The sequence below is a fragment of the Magnolia sinica genome, chromosome 7 (assembly GCF_029962835.1).
Source record: "Magnolia sinica isolate HGM2019 chromosome 7, MsV1, whole genome shotgun sequence".
Lineage (NCBI taxonomy): Eukaryota > Viridiplantae > Streptophyta > Magnoliopsida > Magnoliales > Magnoliaceae > Magnolia > Magnolia sinica.
In genome coordinates this window covers 2,344,479-2,369,920 of record NC_080579.1, presented here as the reverse complement: position 1 = coordinate 2,369,920, position 25,442 = coordinate 2,344,479, and the positions used below count along the sequence as shown (strand labels likewise).

The 25,442-nt window shown below is 40.9% G+C and overlaps 1 protein-coding gene across 1 annotated transcript; it reads right to left on the bottom strand.

Annotated features, from left to right (window-relative positions):
* Positions 1-7,992: 7,992 nt before the first annotated feature.
* On the bottom strand, positions 7,993-11,027 carry LOC131251873 (putative disease resistance protein RGA3). The gene has a single exon (XM_058252866.1). The coding sequence runs from the start codon at positions 11,025-11,027 to the stop codon at positions 8,241-8,243; it is 2,787 nt and encodes a 928-aa protein (XP_058108849.1). The 3' UTR covers positions 7,993-8,240.
* Between the last annotated feature and the right edge of the window lie 14,415 nt (positions 11,028-25,442).

Below are 25,442 nucleotides of genomic sequence, written 5' to 3'. Positions count from 1 at the left end.
CCCCTTGAATAACCTACTGATAAAATCAGGAGTAGAAATCTGGCAGTCATCACCCTGTCTAGTGCTGGAAAAGTTCTCTGTGTCTATGTGATTCTTTGTGTTTTATATTCACGTGGTTTATTCATTTTTTTCAGCTCATTTTAAAGAATGAGTTGGAAAATGAGAAAAAATATGAGGCAGATACAAATCTTAAGTGGACCACATCATGAGAAACAGCGGTGATCAAGCAGCCACCATAAACAGCTTCCCGGGGCCACAAAAGTTTTGAATCAAGCTTATATTTGTATTTCTCATCATTTAGGTATATGTGATATCATCAACACTTGAATGACAAATAAACATTATGGTGGGCTTTAGGATGTTTTCAGGGTGGGCCTTAGCAAGTTTTCAACTGTGGGCGTCGAACAAACATTGTTTCCTGTAGCATTGTCCAATTGGGATTTGGATCTACCTTATTTGATGGACTGGAATTTCCCATGAAAGTCCCACGTGGGTCCGTCAGGAAGTTAAATAGGGCCCACCATCATTTTTTCAGAAATAAATTTCATCCTTCTGTTCTGTGAGATCATTTTAGGACATAAGGCCAAAAATGAGCCACATCTAATACTAGAGTGGGCTGAAAGCATGAGGATTGAACATCTGCAGTGGAAATACTAGTGGAGCCACCAAAGTTTTGAATAAAGCTACCATATTTTCAGTTCATCTGAATAGGAATGACGTTATGAATAGTATGGATGGCATGTAAACATCACGGTTGAACCAGTGAGGTTTCAATGGCAGGAATTTCCATACACACCTTTTCCTTTAGTGCGGCCCACTTGAGCCTCGGATCCTACTCACTTTTCATCTCAAGTTCTAAAATGAGCTCACAAAATGGATGGATGGGGTGGATTTCTCACAAACATCATGGTGGGCCCAACTAAGTTTTAGGAACTTTATGAAAAAGGCCGTGCCCTCATTTTATTATCTCATGTTCTAAAATGAGATGACAAAATGAGTAGATGATCATTCTAGGCCCACACAGCATCCACCGGAACTGACATGGTTAGTAGAAGGGTCACTACTTTTGGGGCCCAGCATCCACTAGAACTAAGTTTTCTTGTAACACGTTGTACCTTCCACTATTCGGGTATTATCATGTAACCTAACTTAATATAAATACAAACCTATTTTATTCAAACACCTACGTTCGTTCTAATTTGAATCCAACCGTTGGAAGAAATCCAATTCCATTCATGGACAAATCTAACCAACTATTTCGGATTTAACACCCTTAATCATGAGATCCACCATTCATTGGCCTATGACGTCCCGCTAGACGCTCCACCATTTGAAGATGCATATCATATCATCTAATTTCATGATTAACCTTGGGACCAAACTCATAATCAACTAATCCATATCTAACAATGAAAGTTATCCAACCATGGGATTGGTGTGGATTAACAATTGGAAACTAATGGGGCCGTGGAATTCCAAAACTTATAATTAACTACTAGGGATTAAAACTAAATCGTTGTGGCCCACTTATCCACATGATCCACCTTGGACCCGATATCGTCGAGTAGTCAATTGTGTGGACTGATCCAAGGCCGTTAATCGATTATTTAAACCTTAAAACCAGCCATTGAGTCTTGGGGCCATCTAACTGTTTAGATTATGGACCTATTTGATTACAAGCTTGGCCGTCTGACCATCCATGGTGGACCATAAAGCGTCCCGATCACTCAAACAATAAGTAGGACTGTGAAGGAGTAAATTGGTAATAATCAGACCATCGGGTTCTAAAAAGTGACCGTTGAATTTTTCGTGGCCATCAACTAAACACTAAAGTCCTTGTTGCATGGCCCGCCTGTGGTTTTGATGCGCCCTATCCTTGTTTAAGTGTCCCACAACATAATTAAAATAAAATAAAATAACTTAAAATAAAGTAACTAAAATTTATATCTTTCAGGTAGTAAAACCCACAGTAGAAGTATAAAGACAACCCAAAAGACCATTTTAACCATTGACGTTCGATTTGGGGTTAATCGTCTAACCACCAAAACGTTGATAATTATCAGATAAAGATCAAGATCTGATTGGCAAGGCTCACTTAGGCTTTGTATTAACCTAATCTCAGGTAATATGGACCAAATGCACCCACAGAGAATCATGGACGGACTGGATTTATCATAAACATCACGATGGGCCCCACATTTATTTAGTGAGTACGCTTTTACGTGCTCCTGCATCCCACCAGGATGGCCAGACCCGGTCAAACCGCGTCTGACCGCGAAAAACCCAAAGAGGAAGGGATTTCCCTCCTTTTCCTCATTTGAAAGAGCGGACGGACAATGTCAGTTTTCGACCGACCATGGCCCACCATGATCGTTCATATGGACGATCTGAACCGTCCATATTGTAGAGGACATTAAGATGAACAGAAATCGAACCACCGTTGGATTTCACACAGTTGCACACAATGTCAGCCTCAAATCAGGCCACAAACACACCCATTTCCAGAAATAGAAACTGTCCGCATTGCCAGCTGCTGCGATCCGCGTGCTCCCTCCATTTCCCATCCTAACCGTTCGTCGGAAGCAAATCACGGCCCTTCACGCAGATGCTGGTTTTCATAGAAAACCGGCAACTGAAACAGCTACCGGTTTCATCCTACCGGCCGTACTTGATGGCTGTTTCAAGCCAGAACAATCTGGGCCACCTATTCTTCATCCAAGGGCTCTTGGGAGAGCAAGGGTTTGTTATAAGCACGAGGGGATTTAGAAAAAAATAAGGGACTCCTCATCCGTTCTCGCAGCCGCACTCCAAAAATCGGCTGAACTCTCCTCCATTCGAACCCACCAACCAAACGACGTTCGAGCTCCATTCCATCCACCCTCCGAGATCCATTACACTCCAAGGAACTCTCCCATGCTGTCGGAATGGACAAAGAGCTGCCCAGCCTTCTTCCTTGTTGAAGTTGCACCAAACCGTGTTGGTGCATTGATTCGGGTAGAGCTCAGTCGTCCAGCGATTCTGCTGGACCTGCAGCGGATGGAGGAGAAGAAAAGGAAAGAGAAAGAAAGGAAAAGGAAAAACAGAGAGAGAGGGTGCGCCCGCTCGCTGCCGAGTCTGCCAGGTTGGGCCTGACGCCTGGGACTGAGTCCAGGTATTGTTGAACCCGTTTAAATAAGAAGAGAGGAAGAAGAAAGAGAAAAGAGAAGGAGAGGAAGAAGAACCAGAGAGAAAAAGAGAGAGTGGTGCCGTCGCTGCACCAGGATAGCTGCACCAAGACTCAATCCGAGTCTGTCAAGCTGGACCGAGCTGGGCCCGAGCTAGGGATGGGACTGATCAAGTCCAGACCATTTTCTAATTGAGGAAGAGAGAAAAGAAAAAAAAAAAAACGAGGGGAGAAAGAAGGAAGAAGAGGAAATGCGGGCTGCCGGGTTGAGCTCAAACCGAGCAGAGTCGCTGAGCTGATTGGTCCTTTGCACGTCCAGGAGAAGTTAAAGGAGGAGAACTTAAATCACTTCCTCAGGTGATTACCTCCAACCGAGCCTTGGCGGGCTGAGTCGACTCGGTAGTCTACTCTCGGCTACTCAGGACGTTTCCTGATGAGTTCGGACCCCTTGGTTGCCAAAACCAAGGCTTCTTTCCCCCTTGCTGTAATGATGATGGGTCCATCTCAGTCAGAAATGCACTGATCAATGCATTACACACATCATAGTGGATTGCACCTGAGGAATACCTCGGTGGGCCATGTCGTAAATCACAGTGGGCCCGCCTGATGTAGAACTCGGTGGATCAAGGTTGGTATGCAACTAAAATCCAATCCCTGTACACATAGTCTTGTCAAATATTTATTTAGAAATAACTAATTACGTTCTACTTGTTTGGAAACCCTTTAAACTCGGCAGGCTCTGTTCTTAACTCACCCCAAAATCGCTATCTCTATTTCTTGCAAATCTGTTAAAATTCATGATCCATAGACCCTAAATCCAACCATAATTCAGCTTGCCACAAATGAAGAAAATTAGGGAAGTTTTGAACAAATGACCAAAAGAGAGCATTTATATAGATTTTTAGTGAGCCCATGAAATTTAGCTAATGAGCCCCATAAATTGAATTAACAGATGGTGGACTAGCTCAAATTGGACTTCCTAGAACACCATGAAGTATAGGACCATTTATCCAACAACTACAATAAAACTAAGGAATCCACATTCTAAAATAGAACATTTGTCATAGAATCTAGTATCATGACTAGATTTACTAGATTCACTTTTGATAGGAACTATAACGCCTGTTAGCATGATTATTAGCATTAGTCCTTATTACGTAATCGTAGTGAAGATTCTATCATTACTACTTGTATTATTTAAAAGATTTTTTTATCATCATAAGGATATTATATAATGTTGGTACCTTTAAATAGGAACTTAGGAACCATCATTAATAATAGTGATGGAATTAGTATTCCTTTGTGAATATTATTCAATCCATTGAGCAACATTAATTATAATAATAATAGTAACACTAATTTAGGATTCAGATTCTAGAATCTATGCATTTAACTGAACTCTATGATAAAAACCTAAGTAATCCAAGCCCTAGGTTATATTAATCTAGACCATGGACACCTTGTAGAACATTGATCTCATGTACAACTTCACCATTTATGGTAGGATTCGATTCTAAGGGTACACGTGCTTTCTAGCAACATCAATTAGTGGTTCAAGTATAAAGTGATGATTCTTCCCCTTGAGCTTTCCATCTTCTCATTAGCCTAAGTTGTAGTTTTATTTTAATTTAAGATTGATATCTCAATTTCATAGTCATGTGTGTTAATTATTGGAATTGAATTGCCACATTACATGCTTAATGTTTATCCTGCATATTTATCCATGCTTGTAGATTATTTGTGGGTTACTCATGGAATTTAAACCGGTACATCAATGGAAAACCCCCACTTATAAATGTACACTCATACTTAGGATGTAACACAATTGGTTGTGATTATAATGAACCTTCGATTTAGTGGTTATTGAATGATTAGTTTAAATTGACCATTGATGTGGGCTTACCATTTAGGGTCGTTGTGTTAAGTGGTTTTCAAGGATGGTTTTTATCGCATGGTTTCAAAATTCGCCCTATGTGTTTTAGTTTTGACATTTGCCCTATGTGGTTCGTTTTTGGTATTTGCCCTATGTGGCTCGATGTACTATTTTTATACGACTATGCGATGGTAAGCCCCATATGCTGTAATATGATTGACCACTAGTCGACGGGCTCCCATTAAACATCCTAAGATAGTAGTCTGATGAGCCGGGGATGACAGTATGAGACCTATGCCTGAGCTGTCGGCCTAAGCTGGTGATGAGCCCCCGTAGTGACCTTGAGTTTATTTAAAATTGGCTGATTGTAACTAGACTAATAATGGTTTGGCTAATTATGTATACATGTCACAGACCAGCGTCTATCGCTAGGCAGTCGTTACGCCACACTTACTATGCTTTCACTGACGACTAGCCTCTGCCTGACTAGATATTTTTCCTAGGTCGATGATTGCATTCTGCACGGTTGACCCTGGAGTGTTGATTGCGTATTTGCATAGGTGACGAACCCAAATTCCGCACGGATGAGCATCCCCGGGGCGTGACTGCATTCACGCATCCATGCATCTAATAAGACCTGCATCATGTATTGTTTTATATGCTTTGTTTTATAACTATGCTTACCTAATGCGGTGGTGTGTAATCTTGAGGGGAATTCACACTGAGTTGACCACTCATCCACCAAATATACAACTGTACAGGTAGCACAGGTGGCCCAGATGATGTTCACATTCATATTGGTGAGGAGTAGGCTATGGTTGACAAGGGTTCATGATTGTATTTGCTAAGGGCTGCTAGAAGATTTCACAGCTCAAGATTGTTGCAATTTACATTGTTTCACATGTAATGTTATTTCATTTTGTATTGTAAGAATGAGGACATTGGTTTGTATAAGTTATTATGGGCAACTTCTTGTATATTTAAATGATAATGCAACTTTCCTTTATGTTTGATTTGTCCATATTACGCTCATCTGTTGGACGCAGATTGCGTCCTACCCCCGCCCGGACGGTAATCCGTCCGGGCAGGGCTCTGTGGGGCCCACCGTGATGTAAGTGTTTTATCCACTCCGTTAATCTTTTTTCTCAGGTCATGTTAGGGTATGAGCCAAAAAATGAAGAATATAAAAAATTCCAAAGAACCACATCAAAGTAAGCTACAGTGATTATGACACCCACTGTTGAAACCTTTCTAAGGGCCACCGTGATGTTTTTTTTCCCATATAACCTATTCAAAATGTTATGAAGACGTGGATGAAGTGAAAACAAAAATATCAGCTTGATCCGAAACTTATCCAGCTCCCAAGAAGTTTTTAATAGTGGACGTTCAATCCACACTTTGTGATCCACTTAATCTTTGGACTTGCCTCATTTTCATACCCTAAAATGATCTAAGAAAAACGATTAACGGAGTGGATAAAACACTTACATCACGGTGGGCCACACAGAGCCCTGCCTGGACGGATTACCCTCCGGGCGGGGGTAGGACTTACTCTAATGAATATATATATATATATGGACTTTGGCTCTTTATAAGTTAACACTCAAGTTTTTGGGAAATGGGTTGTATACTCGGATCCCGAAAAGTTGGGGCGTTATATTTCTTGTATGAAGGAAGAGTAGGAAAGAAGTAAGTCATGTATTTATGATACCTATTGTTTTTAGTTTAGAAGAAATAAACATAATATTGTTTTATATTGTTGAAATATGTAAATCTTTATACTTATTTTTCCTTTGACCATAGGGTTTGCTGTTTGAGACTTTCTCTCTGAGGTTTCACATTGTCCAAATTGGTCATGTTGAGGTATTTTCGACAACATGAAAAACATGAATTTTGCCCCAAGTCGTTGTTAATGCCTAATGAATTCTAAAACGTTGATTTTATGGGGCTTATGGTAGATAGGCAATACCCTAAAGATTGGAATTGTGGGAGCTTTCTATCGGGATCATTTTCAAGGTAATCCCCATTGAAGGTGTGGTCTGGGTGATTGATAAACAGCTCCACTTGTGTTTTTTGGGCCATAGACATGTTTTTTGCGGTGGTGTGGTGATGTATTGGGCACTATGGAGCCCACCATGAAGCAGATCCGAAGCTCAAGTGGACAACGCCCAAGGAAATAGGGGGGATAATGACAACCACGGTTGAAACCTTCTTAAGGCCACACCGTAATGTTTATTTTCCATCCAATTAACCATTTGATAAGGTCACACCGACCTATATTAAGGTAAAATACAAATATCAACCTCATCTAAATGTTTGTGGGCCTCAAGAAGTTTTTAATGGTGGGTATCATCATCCCCACTATTACATGTGGTGTGGTCCACTTGAGTTTCATATCTACTCATTTTTAGGGTTGTGCCCTAAGATGACTTTGAATGAAATAAATAGATAGACCACATAGATATAAAACATATACATCATGGTGGGCTCCACACTGCCAACACATTACCACACCACCACCACCAATATGCAGAAAGGCATTAAAATCAACTGCTATGATCTCTGAATCTAAAAGATTTTTTGGGGCATCCTCTATCAACAGTGGATCCTACTTTTGGGGCCCAGCAGCCTGTTATGCTGGGCTGAGCCCAGGCCCATTTTTATTATCATCTTTGAAAAAGGTAACTATGCAGTCATGGATTTTTGTGTGTGCGCGCGTGCGTGTGACGGTGGACGGTATCATCAAAAGCTTTATTATTAAAAGAAAAAAGAAAAGAAAAATTACATAAGAAGGAGAGGGACAAACAGCCTGACCTCCTAAACAACAAATAAATAAAAAGAAGGCAGTAAACATTTAACAAACATCTTTTGTTTAAAATTAAATCCTAAGAAAAAAAAAGAAAAAGTAGAGCAGTTAGAAAGAGAAGCAAATGAAAAGCTATCGTTGATTTCTCTCTCCAACTCCTCTTAGAAGGGAAGGAATTTGATATTGGGGATGTGGGCAATCGTGTAGCGATCTTCTCCTCCTTCTCGGTAGCGTTCTTCTAAGACCGGACATCTCCAGATGTTTAATTTTTGAAGCATGGTGAGGTGTTGCAACTCCTCTGGTAGAGACCTTAAATTACGACAATACTTGATCTCCAGAGTTTGCAGGGCTTTGAGTTGTCCCAACCAACCACATGGGAACGATGTCAGCTGATGACTCTAGGCAATCACCAAATGGTTAAGGTTGGGGAGGTCGGGTAAGGGCACACCGGATGACATTCCAACATCACTTCCACACAAAGTCAGCTTCTGGAGGAGCGGTGGAAGGTTGCTGGGCAACGCCTGTAGCTTTGGGCAGTATTGTATTCGTAATTCCAGGAGTGATGGCATAACCTCTCCATCATCTCCACCTCTCAATTCCCACTCTTCCCAATTTTTCATGAATATGAAGGAGAGGCTCTCCAGCTTTGGGAATGAGACAACACCACCACCACTTCCATCATTATTATCATCCCCACTAAACTCACCACCCACCTTTCTCACCTCTTTCATTCCCCTAATTTCAAGGTATTTAAGGGATGGTAGTTTCCCAAGACCTGGCAATTGTTTACACTTGTTACATTCCCGGAGCGTCACGTTGACTAGATTGGAGAAAACCGGATCCTCTGTCCACTTGGGAAGCTTGGAACCTCCGTAGCTCTGTATTTCCAACTCTTTCAAGTTTGTGTGGGGCTGCAGGATTTCAAGCACCTCCTCTGTTCTCTTCTGCTCATCATCACCCGATGCTTCATCACCCGATGATTCATCATCCATGGGGACGTATTCGTATTCAAAGGTTATAGAATGAAGGTACTGCTTCTTATTTAGTTCTGCCTCTCTAGCTTCGTCTCTGCTCCTCACATTTTCGAAGCCAGTAATTAGAAGACTTCCTTGAAGATGATTGAGGTGTTTCAGTTCTCCCCATTTACATCCTTCATCGTCACCCCCCACTATGAACTTTGTTAATGTCCGAAGGCTACTTAGTTTCCCTATGCCCTGCGGTAAGTACTTCAATTCATCAGTGTCTTCTAATTCTAGATGTCTCAGGCCAATCATGTTTCTCAGACCTCTAGGCAGTTTTTTTAGCTGAAAACACCTATTAAGTATCAAGGTCTGTAAATTTCTACAATTACTCACCTCCTCTGGCAACTCCACTATATTTGTCCTTGATAAATCAAGGTATCTCAAGTGCTTCAATTTTCCCAGTGTTCGAGGCAATTTCTGAATGCTAGCGTGACTCAAGTCCAACGCCCTGAGGTGCCTGAAATGATGAAATAAATTGTTTGGCACCCTGGAGATTCTTGAGTCACATAGCAACGTCCGCAACTTTTGTGCCTCATACAAGGTGGCCCAATCTCTGTCACCTGCGTCATAACTGTCAATTAAAAACAAATGGCGGAGATTATTTAGGTTCAATGAGGATTGCTTTCTCATCTCCACCAGTGAACAGTCACTTCCAGCAACAGATTGTGCAAGATCATGAACCAAATCATGCATCTTCCACCAGAGTACATTCTTGTCAGCGTCGAGTTCTGCATCTTGGAGCAACGAGCGTCTTAGTAAATCATCGAAATACAGCCCACCAGTTTCCTCCATATCTCTGCTTCTGATGAAACCTTGTGCCACCCATAGCTTGACTATCATATCCTTCTTTATCTCCCAATCTTTTGGGAAGATGGAGAAATATGCGAAGCATTGCTTCAAAGCAGGAGGTAGGTCATGGTAGCTGAGTAACAAAGCTGGTAAAATGCCTTGTAAGACATCATGTGAATTCCATAGGTCGCTTTGCAAGACGAGCTCCCACTCCCTTCTTGTCCTTCTTGAGCACATGACACTCCCTATTGTCTTTGCTGCGAGAGGCACCCCTCCACACTTCTTTACGATTTCCTTTCCAATTGCTTCCAACTCTGAATGCTCTTCTGCACTCTGATGCTCAAGCGCTTTACGCCTGAACACTAACCAGCAATCATCATCGGATAAGACTGCCAGTTTGTGCATGTGACCCCTTCCCATCGCAAATGCAACCTTTTCACTACGAGTGGTTACGATGATTCGACTCCCTAATGCACCCGCTTGGAATGGAAGTCTTAATTTGTCCCACTTCTCACTATCTTCACTCCAAATGTCATCAAGAACAAGCAAGAACCGCTTTCCGTGCAACATTTCATGAAGGCGGCGTTGCAACTGATCCAAGTCTAATGACTCACAGCCAGTCCCTGTTGCAGATTGTATAATTGATTTTGTAATCCGTTTCACATCAAAATCTTCAGAAACACACACCCACATTCTCATGTCGAAATGACCCTTGACATCCTCACCGTTGTAAGCGAGCTGGGCAAGGGTGGTTTTGCCCAAGCCCCCCATGCCAACGATAGAAATGACGATGGGCACTTCCTTCACCTCGTCGCGAATCTCATTTAGCAATAGCTTCACTATTTCATTTCTTTCATTTTCTCTTCCAACCATTGTTGATGTGTCCACTTGGGAGGTTGTTTCGCGCTCTCCGATTTCATGAGGCTTCTCTGCATTATCCATTTTAAAATGCAATCCATTCTTTTCCTTCTCAATCTCTTCTAACCTTTCCCAAGCATCCTTTATCTTATTCCCAATTCTATGGCGAAATACAACATGACCGAAACAAGAAAAAGATGAAAGGATGTTCTGCACCTTTATATTGCAACAATGTGATTGATCGTCTTCATCGCCTTGTGATTTGAGCGCTTCTGTTGCCCACTCGTCTAGTATGTCATCGATATCATAGGCCACATCTTTGAGCTTCTGCAACCAATCCTTCACTGAAGTTTCTTTAAGACGCCGAGTCTCAGCATCTTCAAGCACAGCCTTGATGGCAGTGAATGCACTAGAAAGCTTTCTGAGCTCTTTCGTGACACCGACCAACAAAGCCACCTCATCTTCAAGAAATTTGTCCAATTTCTCTATCGCCAATGAAACCAGTGAATCAACCATGTTTTCTTTCTCCTTTTGGTATATAGATGGGAAGAAGGGAGGAATGTAAGTTCAAAAAGGTGTAGAAATAGAAAATGGGAAGGATTTTGAAGCTATGGAATTGAGAGAGAGAGAGAGAGAGAGAGAGAGAGAGAGAGAGAGAGAGAGAGAGAGAGAGAGAGAGAGAGAGAGAGAGAGAGAGAGAGAGAGAGAGAGAGAGAGAGAGAGAGAGAATAGGAAATGGGAAGGACTTTGAAGATATGGAATAGGAAATAGGAAATGGGAAGGACTTTGAAGATATGGAGTAGGAAATAGGAAATGGGAAGGACTTTGAAGATATGGAAGAGAGAGAGAGAGAGAGAGAGAGAGAGAGAGAGAGAGAGAGAGAGAGAGAGAGAGAGAGAGAGAGAGAGAGAGAGAGAGAGAGAGAGAGAGAGAGAGAGATGCAAATGTTGTTTTGCAGTTGTTAGTTGGTACAACTGAATGCAACATTTTATAGTTAGTGTTTGATCAAAAGCATATTATTTCGTCTACTCTTTATTCAAGGATTGATGCAAAACCTTCCCTCTACTTCAAGTTTAAATAGTCTCCAAATGAAGGTATGGAATAATATTATCTTGACTAAGCATATGCGCATGTCCTTAGCTTTCACAAGCGTGGCCCATGGCTTGGACAATCTAGACTGTTGATCTGATGTGCTCCACGATCCAAACACTTCAGTTGGAATCCAATGGATGGACTGTCAGGAAAAGGACAGGGAAATGATTCCTATCCAACTCAAGTATTGCTAATGATTTTGATGACTTGGATATTCTAATCTGGGTAGGTGCATCACCATTCTGCAATAAGATCTGTTTGATCATCCATGCTGGGGTAATGATCTATGGGCCCCACTTGAATCGACTGATGCTTTGCAATGAGGTTTTCACAGTATCCATTGGTTGAGGTTCGTCTTCCAAGTAGAACACGTCACTACGAATAACATGTGATCAAAGTAAGAGAAGATGCTGCAAGGAAGGAATTCCTTTTAACCAAAGCACTAATGATCCATTCCTCCAACAACCAGAAAAGGTTTATGCTTGTGTGGGAATCCCAACACAAATTTCAAAATAGATTTTAGAACTTTTAAATCTTAAAATGCTAATGGATCCCCACCAACCATCCATTGATCATGAGAGATTAATGGGCACAAGATTCTTGGCAAGGTTTGAAGTATCAGCCAAAACTGGTATATGTATATGCCGTTTTCGGCCTGGAACGAGGCATGGTTAAAAGACTCAGTGACTCAGATTGACTCATTCTACCCTGAGTTGAGTCATGAATTGGCTGAGTCAGGGGTGACTCCGGTGTCAAACCAATCCATATTGCATTGGGATCCACCGTGGTGACTATCTACCCATCCAACCCATTCACAAGATGTCTCCTACTAAGATGAGGGGGCACTGGGAAAATCAGGCCGATCATGTAGGCCAAACTACTTGAATTTAAAGGTCTGCTTTGGCGTGGCAAGCTTTATTTTTTTTTATCAAACTGATTTTTGGGGTGTCTTATCTTCATGGTGGGCCACAAGTGTTGGATGATTTGAATTCCACACACACATCAATGTGGGCCTATAAAGAGCATGGTGACATGTACATGAGCTATGCTTGGGAAGTAGTATTTGAGATTGGTACGTGCAAGGTGAACAGTGAAGATGTTAGTTATTTGATTGTCCCAATCACTATCTGACCTATCAAATGAACGGCTCTGAACATGCTTGTATACATGCCGCATGTGCAGCAATGACATGGAGGAGTTGATCAGAGCCCATGAGAACTACAGTCACATTTCATGGCCTCCTATTAGCTGCTGAAAAGTGGAGCAAGCAAAAAAAAAAAAAAACAGCATATCCTTTTCAGGTGGGTCCCATGTTTTTCCCAATATGGCATAAGAGAGAAACATAGTTCCCGTGGACATCTTCATCCATATAAACATCCATTTAAAAAAAAGAAAAAAGAAACCATCTGATCACCTGTGCATTTATGGATTGGGCCATCTAAGCTGATGGACGTGGAGAGAAAAAGATAATTTCTTTGATTGAAAATGGTGATAACCGATACATGGTAAATAGCTTGGGGATTCACTCGCTCTCAAGGAGTATAAAAGTTCTCATAAAGAAAGAAAACATACAATGTGCAGATAAGATGTCCAAAAATTGGGTTTTGGCTATGTTCAAGAGCCCAAAGCAGCAGAAATTCAACCAAATTCAGTTTTTGGGAGGAACCATTTGGGAGTTTAAATGTGATTTTACGGATTCTTCTCAATATCAGTGTAGTTTTAGACATATCAAAAAACCCAAAAACTCGACTCAATGTTCATCCCGGTCGGGTTGACTTTCAAAGACTTGAACCAAACTCCACTTGATGTCCAATAATTTAAAAATAAAATAAAATTACAGATACTAAGAAATACCCAAAATCGTTAGAATTAATCTTTGTAATAAAAAATTAGAAAAACTGTCATCAAACTATCAGTTGCCGCACGAGTTAAGCGTCTCTCCCTAGTCCCTATCAAGGGTTTAAATCCCTCCTCTGGTACTCGTTTATTTGTATGATAACACTGACTCATGAGTTTGGAGTCAGCCCAAGTTGCATCGAGTCAACTTAATGAGTCTTACCAAGCAATGAGATCCAGTCAAACCCAGGAATGACATTCCAAGGACTCGGCTCAAAATCTCACCTAGTCGATTCAGCCGAACAAGAACAATGGCTTTTGACATTTGTATCTCACAATCATCAAAAGAATATCTCATCCAATTAAAAGCATGATAGAAGAAACGTTTCCCTCCTTGCTTCCATTCCTACACATGTACAAGTTGGCAAATAACCATTCTTCTTTTTTAAATACATGAATCAAGTAATCACAGTGACCTGCATATAATCCTTTAATCAGACATGGACATCAGTGTTCCCATGGATATCATCATGTTGACCACACATGCACTTCAGATGGTCAGTCTCCCACCATGGATAGCTGCTTCTCATCATCCATGCATTCTTGGAAATTTAGACCATGGTTTCAACCTGCCTTTGCATTGATGTTTGAGGATCTTTGATTTTATGGATTTCACACAAGGTCAAAAGCTGAATTAGGTCAAAATCCAGAGGCCAAATAATGGGAGAAAATATGAAAAACAGACTTAAAACCATAGAGAGCTATGCAGTGCCCATAAACAACTCAAAACAAAAAGTTCAGAAGGCAATGAAGTAGGTCTGCATTCTTCCTACACTGAAAAGAATCTCCTCAGCAATCTAAGCACATTATAAACATATGAAGAAGTGCTGTAATTGCACACATACCTCCAAAATCTAGTTGCCTATGCATGCTTAGGATACTTTCTAGTACATGCAACTGACATGACATTCCATGCTTCTGAGATGAGCTTGAACTCTAGGAGTGGCAATGGGTCGGATCAGCCAGTTAGGGGCAGGCTAAATGGGTAGTGGTCAGGCTCGGTTTAGAAAATGTGGCCCGTTTAAGTAAATGGGTCAGTCCCAGGTTGAGTGCTACCCAACTTGGCCTGCCCATATAGCTTATGAATGGTTTGGGCCAGATGACCTGACTCAGCCCAAAACCTGATCAAATGAATTAATAGACACTAGCATATATCTGCTAATTGTGCAATGCTGTGCATTCTTTTAGCTCCATATTCCATCGTAAGACCAGAGTGTGGTCATGCTGGGTTGGGTTAAGTCAGTAAAGCCCGACCCAGTTACAGTTAAATGGGTTAGGTTGGGTCGGATCGGGCTTGGGTTTCATTCTTTTAGCTCCATATTCCATCGTAAGACCAGAGTGTGGTCATGCTGGGTTGGGTTAAGTCAGTGAAGCCCGACCCAGTTACAGTTAAATGGGTCAGGTCGGGTCGGATCGGGCTTGGGCTTCATGAATTTTAAGTGGTTACCGTCAGGCCATAGGGTAATTGACCATGGGGAAGGGTTTGGGCTGGAATTCTGGGCCTGGCTAGTAAATGGGCAGAGCTCGGGTTGACCCCTACCAGACCCAAATCTGACTCATTGCCACCCCTTTTGGAGATGACCTGATTGGAGACTACAGCAACAACACCATGCCAATAAAAATCCAAAACTATTTGAAATATTAACAGAAATTTCAATTCCTTTTAGAAGAATGTTTGAGACATTCTGCAAAGTCGGTAGCTTGCAAATGGACGTCTCTTACCATAGATTGCAAGTACAATGCGAATTTCAGGGGACTTCAATAGAAAATGGCTATCATAGAAATGACATTAAATAATAATGAGGTGAACATGAGTTTATAGAAGAAGTACAGTTCAAATGAAGCAAAGTTGGAACTTTTGATAATAAATATACAATAATCCTGCATGTACATAAGTTCATTCAAGCAGAAATATGCGCACAAGATACAGAACCCAGAATCTACACAAACCCGATAGAAATGAGTGGAAAAATAAAAAAGCAACGAAAGCATTTCAATGTGCATCATGGGTATTAGTAAGATGTGAGAGCATTCAAGGAACATAGGCAAAGAACTTTCATTAACTAGCATTTGTGTTTTTCCTTCATCCAGATCTTTGTGACCTTATAAACAGGTTGGATGAAAAATAAACATCACTATGGCCTAGGAAGGCTTCAACGATGAACTTCATCATCTCCATTGTTTCCCGTGGTGTGGTCCACATTGAGCTTTGGATATGCTACAATTTTAAGATCATACATTAAAATGAGCTGGTAAAATGGATGGACAGCATGGATAAGACACATACATCATAGTGGGCCCCAAAAAGTTTACTACAACTCCATCTAGATAACCTAAGATGAAAAATGAGGCAGATCAAATTCAAATAGGTCACATGACATGAAAAGAAAAGGTGAGGAGGGAATGGCCTCTTGTTGAAATCTTCCTAAGTCAATCGAAATATTTATATGCCATCCAACCTGTTCATAAAGTTATTCCCATTGGGATGAATTGGAAACACAAAACCATTAGCTTGATCTAAAAATTAGGCAGGTCTATTGCTCAAGTGGACTGCACCATTGGATGTAACAACGCTAAGGAAGCTCACCATTGAAACCTTCCTAGGTGCCAGTGTGATGTTTATTTTCCATCCAACTTATTCATACGGTTATATACGCCTAAATAAAAGAACAACAATTGGACTCATCCAAAACGTCTTCCACCGACAAGAAGTTTTTAATGGTGTGAGTTCAATCCCCACTGTGCGGTCCACTTGAGCCTTGGATATACCTCATTTTTGGGTTCATATCCTAAAACCATATGAAAAAATGGATGGATGGTGCAGATAAAACCCATACATCACGGTGGGCCACACAGAGCCCTGTCTTGACAAGTCCAACAACATGTTACCACTCTACATTCACAGGCAAGTCTGTTGAGATGGACGGATCAGATGCACTTCCCATGTGTACAGTGTTTAGGAGGCAATTGCCCATTATTTACTTGCATGAAAAAGTAATTCATCTGCTTGTCCACTTATATATTATATCTCCTATTTTTATGCATATTATTCGACATGTGAATCAAGTGGGCCCCACCAAGATAATGAAATCCCTAAAAATCAGGCTCATAGGCTCATTAGGTTAGCCACACTATATAAAGGACAACCGCCCAAAAACCTGAGGTGATTCTGATGGTTGCTTCGGCCTGATTTTTGGTGCATCCATATCTCACGGCGGAAAGACCTTACTGGCTGGGTTGGATGCCATACACATATAGCACGGTGGGCCCTACATGCAACACGTGGAATAATCTTACTGGACAAGGACATGTAGAGGGACCAGCCACTGTATCACCATGACAAATCGATGAGTGCGACGCGCATGGACCTATATATATATATATATTGCAGGTCGTGAGTGATCTCCAGTGGTCCCAATTTCTGTTACTATAGAAGCTCTCATACAGCTCACCATCGACCGTACATGTGGCAGAGAATGGCAGATTGTGACCGTACATTTAGTTGGTCCCCTTGAATAACCCACGGACAAAATCAGAAGTAGAAACCTGCCAGTCATCAACCTTTCTCAGTGCTGGAAAAGTTATGTGTCTATGTGATTCTTTGTGTTTTATATTCATGTGGTTTATTCATTTTTTTCAGCTCATTTTAAAGAATGAGTTCGAAAATGAGACCAAAATGAGGCAGATACAAATCTTAAGTGGACCACATAATAAGAAACAGGGGTGTATAAACAGGTGCCATAAAAAGCTTCCTGAGGCCACAAAAGTTTTGAATCAAGCTTATATTTGTATTTCTCATCATTTAGGTATATGTGACATCATCAACACTTGAATGACAAATAAACATTAAGGTGGGCTTTAAGATGTTTTCAGGGTGGGCCTTAGGAAGTTTTCAACCGTGCGCATTGAACAAACATTGTTTCCTGTAGCATTGTCCAATTGGGATTTTAATCTACCTTATTTGATGTACTAAAATTTCCCATGAAAGTCCCACGTGGGGTCCTTCGGGAAGTTAAATGGGCCCACCATCATTTTTTGAGAAATACATTTCATCCATCCGTTTTGTGAGATCATTTTAGGACATAAGGCCAAAAATGAGCCACATCGAATACAAGAGTGGGCCGAAAGCATGAGGATTGAACGCCCGCAGTTGAAATACTAGTAGAGCCACGAAAGTTTTGAATAAAGCTGATATTTGTGTTTTCAGTTCATCTAAATAGGAATGACGTTATAAATGGTATGGATGGCATGTAAACATCACAGTAGAACCAGTGAAGTTTCAATGGCAGGAATTTCCATACACACCTTTTCCTTTAGTGCGGCCCATTTGAGTCATGGATCCTACTCACTTTTCGTCTCAAGTTCTAAAATGAGCTCACAAAACGGATGGACGGGGTGGATTTCTCACAAACATCACAGTGGGCCTAACTAAGTTTCAGGAACTTGATGCAAAAGGCTGGGTCCTCATTTTATTATCTCATGTTTTAAAATGAGCTGGCAAAATGAATAGATGATCATTCTGGGCCCACACAGCATCCACCGGAACTGACATGGGTAGTAGAAGGGTCACTACTGAATCGGATGGACCTGAATCGGATGGACCGTATGTATATTACCCAAGGAAAGGGAGAAGTTATCAAGTACTGTACAGCAGCTGCATGTGAACATTCACATACATCAATTTCTTCCCCGGCAGTGTCGTATGCGTAAAATATCTGATCCGTGCGGAAGTCAGGACACACCGTGATAGACTGATATTTACTGATATCAAATTACGGTGATCCACTCATTGAACTGAACAAAATACAATTTGACATCCGATGGTATAACTGATGTCGCTGCTGTGGTCCACGAATGAATGAATCAGACTGATGTTCATACCAGGTGATCATCATGACAAGATCACCCATTTGCACGGATTGGATACTCCACACATATCATGGAGGTGTACACGAGTCAAACTAATTCGAGCTTGGCACGGCTCCACTTGTCTCAGCCACTAGTTGACTGTAGCTCAAACTTGACTGGCACAGTCCTCAAGGCTCATTGGCCAGCTTGGCTTGGTTTGGTCAGCAGCTTAGCTCCATTCGAGCTGAGTTTGAGTCAAGATCGAGCCTCTACAACATTTTCTCAAACGAATGGAATGCACCTTCAATTTCTCAAGAAATGTAAAGCAGCCGTATTGGTTTCCAGGTATTTCATCAAATACTCAGTTGTCAATATAAAAATCAAGATATAAGGGTATTTGTTTCATATCCATACCTTCCTCGCCACCGGCCGAAACTTTGTTGAGTCATTTCATCAAACACTTGCTGAGCAACATCAATATCAAAATAACCAAGTTACCGAACTGGTTCAATCCGAGTTCGATTCAAGTTGAGGTTTGATTCGAGTTAAGTCGAGCTTGAGAAAGCTCAAACTCAGCTCAAAATTTTTTTAAGTTAAAAAAATCAGCTTCAGACCGAGTCGAATCGAGCTTTTTCGAGTCGAGTCGGGTCGAGCGAGCTAACACGGTTCGTTTATAGCTCTGACGTATCATGTATTGCCTGGAAGCAGGGGTGTCAATGGGCCGGGCTCGGGCCGTACAAATCGGAATTTTAAAAAAGCCCGGCCCAATGGCCTGAACCCAAAACAGTTCAAAATCCGGGCTCAGAGTTACCCCAGGCCCGGCCCGTTGACAGCCCTTCCTAGAAGGAAATTGCTGTATGTGAAAGTTCACGTACAGTCTCTGTATGTGATCCTTTCTCCTGGGAGGAGTTATATGATACTCTGGCTACAGAAGATGCTTGATACGCAGGCACTCAAAATTGTACACGTGTCATATATTAACTAAAGTCAAACCAACTAATTTATGGAATCCGGTCGTTGAGATTGGTTAAACAATCCTAACTTCCAATCCATGGGCGCTTGTTTTTCAAAATAAGATCATAGGATGTTTCTCATTTTTAACCGTCCAATATATGTCCTTAAATAACTAAGAAATTTCCAACTGCCTGCGTATTACCCATCCTACTCTACCAGAGTATCAAAGTTTTTCTGGTAGGAATGTTTCACTGCTTGTGGACTTGAAACCCTTGCATGTGCAATCATGGAAGAAGTGTCAGTGTTTTTGTCTAGAGCCTCTGTTGTCAGAAAAATACAGTAGGCACACCAAAATGTTTAAAACCACTCATCAATATGCATTACGAGCTTGAGAAAATGGTCCTGATTCCATGATGGTTCTTCTTGAAAGGAACATACCATTATGGAGATATGATAGATGGCACAAGGGACAGTTATCTAACTGACTAGGGTATGCATCCAAATGTTATATTTCTGAATTGCTTGGATCCAAGAAACTACCAGAGATAGTGAAATTATTATTTGGAGTTTATAATGATATATGTGTTTTGTATCCATTTATTTTACTAGTTATTTGTAGGCATAGCCCAAAATAAAGTGGATTCAAATCCCAAGTGGACCGCACCATAGGAAATAGTGATAATTGAATGCCTACTATTAAAAACTTCTCAAACACTATAAAAGTTTTTTTCTTTTTAATTAAATCAATATTTGTGTTTTCTCTTCATCCAGTTTTGTATGACTTTATCAATATTTTGGATGGCAAATACACATTATGTGGGCCTTAGGAAGTTTTAATGGTGAGTTTTCAATTACCGTTGTTTTCCTTTGGTGTGGTCCACTTGGGAATTGTATGTGCTTTATTTTTGGGCTCATGCATTGAAGTGAGCTAGCAAACCACAATCAGTGATCCAACCACTAAGCCGCAGCCCTAAATGTGTCGTATCCCAACTCAAAATGTTTGTGGATTGAACCTGGATCTCATTTTGCCACAAATAGGGTATTTCTATTTTTCTCTATAGTGATTGGTTAATTCATGTCATCATTGGCATTGGTAGCATTGCTGCATTAAATGCAGTGTGTGATGATGTGGCCCAATCACATTGTAACAAATAAGAATTTTTCATTTGTGGCAAGTAGAGGATCCCCAATTGGATTCAGGAACTGTTGGGTAGGGGTGTGCATCGAGTTGAACCGAGTTGAGCTGGCCTCAGCTCGACTCAGCTCGAACACTGGCTGACATCAGCTCAAACTTGGCTCGGCTTGGTCCTCGAGCCTAACTAGCCAGCTCGGCTCGGATCGGTCAGCAGCTCGGGCCGAGTTCAAGCCAAGATCAAGCCGAGTTCGCCATTGAGGCATTTCCACAAATACCTGAACTACAACTTCAAAATCCTACTGTTTTACAAACAGAGGTAATGATTTTCCAGATATTTTATCAAAAACCTTCTAAGTAACATAAAAACAAAAAAAAAAAAAGAGAGAGAGAAAAAAGGTATTTGTTTCATGTACATACCTTATTTGCCACCAGCCAAACCTTCATTGGCACCAACCACATTTCGTTGAGTCATTTTATCAAACAGTTGGTGAGCAACATCAATGGCAAAGTAACTGAGTCACCGAACTGGTTCAATTCGAGCTGGATTCGATCCGAGTCGAGTCGAGCTGGGGCCTGCTTGAACTCAGCTCGAACTCATTTTCGAGCTCAAAAAATCAGCTCAACTCGGCTCGAACGAATCGAGCTTTTTCGAGTCGAGTCGAGCGAGCTAACCGAGCTAGCTCGGTTCGTGTACACCCCTACTGTTGGGACTAGTGGATTCATGACTATATAGGAGCCCACCATAATATATGTTTTATATCAATTATCCATCCATTTTGCCAACTCATTTTAGGATAGAGTACACAAGCGAAGTTGATCCAAATTAAAGTGGACCACACTACACCATACCTAACAATGGACAATGGTGATTAAACGCCCACCATTAGAGACTTCTTGCACCCACAAAAGTTTTGATCAAGCTGATAGTTATGTTTTCCGTTCGCCCAAGTCTATGCGACCTTATCAACAAATTGGATGGTAAATAAACATTATGATGGGCCCTATAATGTTTTTAATGGTGGGCGTTCAATCCATACCATTTCCTATGCTATGGTTTACTTTTGGATCTCCTTCATTTTTTGCCCATGCCCTAAAGTAAGTGGACAAAATGAATGAATGTGTGGGTATGAAACATATACATCATGGTGGGCCCCACAATGATATCATAGATCTACCAACTTGAGTGGCCCCTCATGTCCACCGAATCTGCATCATGTGAATATGTCCTTTTCAAATTGGTTAATCTTGGATGAGAAAAATGAGTAGGGAAAAAAAGGTCTATTGGTACACGTATGGTTCACTTGATGAGTATACTACCATTTTTAGTATATGGCATATTTTTGTTTGTACCCTACCTAACGAATGGTTTAGATCTCTAACAAGTGTATTGTGCCTTGAAATTTATGATGAGTTCTGGCCCCAAAAGAAGAGTCCTTATTGGCCTCGACCCTTTGGGAGCTTGGATTTCAAGTAATTGAATTCTAAATCAAGGTGATTCAGAATTAATGCTGATTTTGAATCTTTTGATCGCTGTTTTGCAGCTTGCATTTATAGTCCTGTATAATTCAAAAATAGTGATGCATTGAAATTATGTAATATATTTGCACAAGTTTAATTTAATTACTAAATTAACTTTGATATCCCTAATTTGTGTCCATATGTGATGTTTAACACAATGATTATAATAAGACTATTGAAATATATATTCTGGTAAAAAAAATGATAAAATTCAAAACTTCGAATAAGTCACAAGCATAAGATCACAACTGAGCAACTAACCGACATTTTTTAACCATTGATTTGCATGACCAATGTTTCGATTGCTCGGAATCGATGTAACTTTAGTGATGAAGTCAATAATTGAATTACTTTGGAATATACCAATGAATTATTTATACAATGAATTAGTAGCTTAATAATGATTATGTTACTCTCCTGCCTCTAAAAATAAGTAAATAATGATGACGGTTGATAATCAACGAAAGAGAGAGAATGCAAAACTTAGCAACAGTGAATATTTGCGATCTCCAAGATTACAAATACACTGCCAAATGACCTTTGGATTCCTTTCAATACCTCCGATCCCTCCAAATCTATATTGCCAAATGACCCGTTTGAAAATCAAAGAGATTGGATCAACCCAAATGAATCCAAATCCTTTGTTTGCTACAAGCAGGGAAATCTTGCTTTCCCACAATGTGATTGGTCCATGTCATCAGTGACATTGTCAGCACTGTTACATTAAATGCAGTGTGTGATGATGTGGTCCAATTAAATTGCAACTAGCACGATTTTTTAGCTCGTGGCAAGCAAAGGATCAGGATTAAATGGATTCACAGTTTTTCTATTAATGGGCTGGGCTTGGGCTTGAGCTAGGCAAAATGAAAGTTTTCAACAGCCCTGGTCTGCCAGGCCCAGCTGAACAGTTCAAAATTTGGGCCGAAACCAACCCAGGCCAGGCCCAGCCCGATGACAGCCTCATAATCGTAGTAAGCAATCACGCTCAGCCGGTCGGACGCGGATTGCGTACTACCCCCGCCCGTCCCTAGCTCCAAACGGGCAGTTCTGTGGGTGGGCCCACTGTGATGTATCTGTACATCCAAGTCCTCTATCCCCTTTTCTCAAATTATTTTAAGGCATGAATACAAAAATGAGGCAGATCCAACGCTCAACTAGACCACACCAAATAATAAGCTTGTTTGCATTAAAATGCGCAAAGCATTAAATGTCAGTTGCGTTAAATGCAAGAGTCATCAGTGGTATGGTCCATTTGATCATTGGATCTGCCTCATTTTTGTTTTGATGCCTTAAAATAATACGAGAGAAAAGTGATAGAGGGGTTAGATGTACATATACATCACGGTGTGCCCGCCCACAGAATTGCCCGGTCGGAGTTAGGGACGGGCGGGGGTAGTACGCAATCCGCATCCCAACCGGTCTATCAAAGTTTTTCTCTTATTACTACTTTTTTCTTAATTTCATAGGCCATATACTGGAGGGACGCGGATTTCCTGCGAAAGCCTTTCGCAGGAAGTTCCTGCACTGGAAACCTAGATGGGGCCCACCGTAAAGTCTGTGAGAAATCCACTTCGTCCATCCGTTTTGTGAGCTCATTTCTGTACACTGGATAAAAAATGAGCCGGATCCAATACCAAAGTAGGCAGAAAAAGTGAGGATTGAACTCCCACAGTTGAAATATTTGTGGGGCAACAAAAGTTTTGAATCAGGTTAATATTTGTTTTTTCAGTTCATCCCCTTAGGAATGACCTTATGAACGGTATTGATTTCATTTAAACATAATTGTTGACCCAGGGAGGTTTCAACGGTAGGAATTTCCCTACCCACATTTTCCTTTAGTGAGGCGCATTTGAGTCCTGGATACTGTCAATTTCTGGTCTCAATTCCTAAAATGTGTTCAAAAAATGGATGGATAGGTTAGATTTCTCACAAACTTCATGGTGGGCCCCACCTAGGTTTCCAGCGCAGGAACTCCTGCGAAAGGCTTTCGCAGGAAATCCGCGTCCCCTACTCGGTGAGAATATCATACACGTGTCGTGCGCATCCATCTCGTGCGTTTTTGGCCACAACCCGCGTAATCTTGATTGCAAGGCGAGTACGACGGAGTCTGGGAAATGACCAAAATACGCTTCTGTCTCCTTTGGTTTTTCGGCGCCGCAAATCTGTATTTGATTTTTTAACACATGAAAATGGCGTATGTTGATTTGACTATTTTGCCCCTGAGATTTCCGAAAAACATGAAAATGCATTTCCCGTTGTGTTGAAACTCAGACTCAGACGTCCCTCGAAAGGCTGTCGGGTCAAACGAGTAACTCAGTTGATTTCTTGAATACAAGGTTGGATCGATTCTAATCTCGAGTGAGTGTCTTGACCGAGTCAAAACCAGTTTTTCTGTGTCTCGATGAGAACTGACTGAGTCGTTTGCCGAGTTTTCGGAAGAGGATAATTGCAAAAACCCTCCAGTACTGAGCTCAATACTCATCGGTGTTGTATAAAGCTCTGTGGGCTCGACCATGATGCATGTATTTTATCCATGCCGTCCATCCATTTCAACAGATCATTTTATAATATGAGTTAAAAAATGAGGAAGATCCAAATCTAAGTTGGACCACACCATAAGAAACAGTGGTGATTAACTTGCGCAAAATTCATTCAGGCCTGTGTTAGCTAATCAACAGGTTGGATGAAAAATAAACATTACACTAGGTCCTAGGTAATTTTTAATAGTAGGTTTGTATTAGCTTGATCCTATGGTGAGGTTTTCCTCACCAAGAAGATTAATCTATATAAAATTCATCCTTATCTACTCATTAAGAGGGCCACGCCATAGATATTATACTTGTTGGTTCGTTGATAACTAATTAAATTTAAGTATGGTTTACTTGATAGTAGAGTTATACACTAACTGAGTTAGCTCTATTAAGTTGCTTGACTTGGCTCAAAAATGAGTTCAAGCCGAGTTAAATTGATTTTTTGAGCTTGAAAAAATTTCAAGCTGAGTTAAAGCTAAACCGAGCTTGACTCAACTTGACTCAAAACTTAACTCGATTTGAATTGATTCAATTAAGATCAAGTTCACTTAATATAATTTTTTTTATAAATATTTATATATTTAAAGAAATTATATATATATATGACTCTAAAAACTAAACTGGAACTTAACTTGTAGAATCAAATTTGTACTAGGGTCTAAGGATGAAGCCCGGCTCGATTTCAGCTCAAGCTATCCCGTGCAATTAACCAAGCTGAGCTGAGTTGGCTAGTCAGGAGTTGAGCTGAGTTTGAGTTGGGGTAGCCTGTTGGCCGAGATGAGCTTAATTTAGCTCATGCACAACTAAGGGTAGACACAAACCGAGCTAGCTCGCTCAACTTGACTCGAAAAAGCTCGATTCGACTCAGTTCAAAGCTGAGTTCAAGCCGAGTCGAATTGATTTTTTGAGCTCGAAAATGAGTTCGAGCAACCCCAGGTCGACTCGACTTGGATCGAA

Bases quoted from the DNA above. Each gene is read 5' to 3' on its own strand.
- LOC131251873 (XM_058252866.1), bottom strand. From the start codon at position 11,027: ATGGTTGATTCACTGGTTTCATTGGCGATAGAGAAATTGGACAAATTT.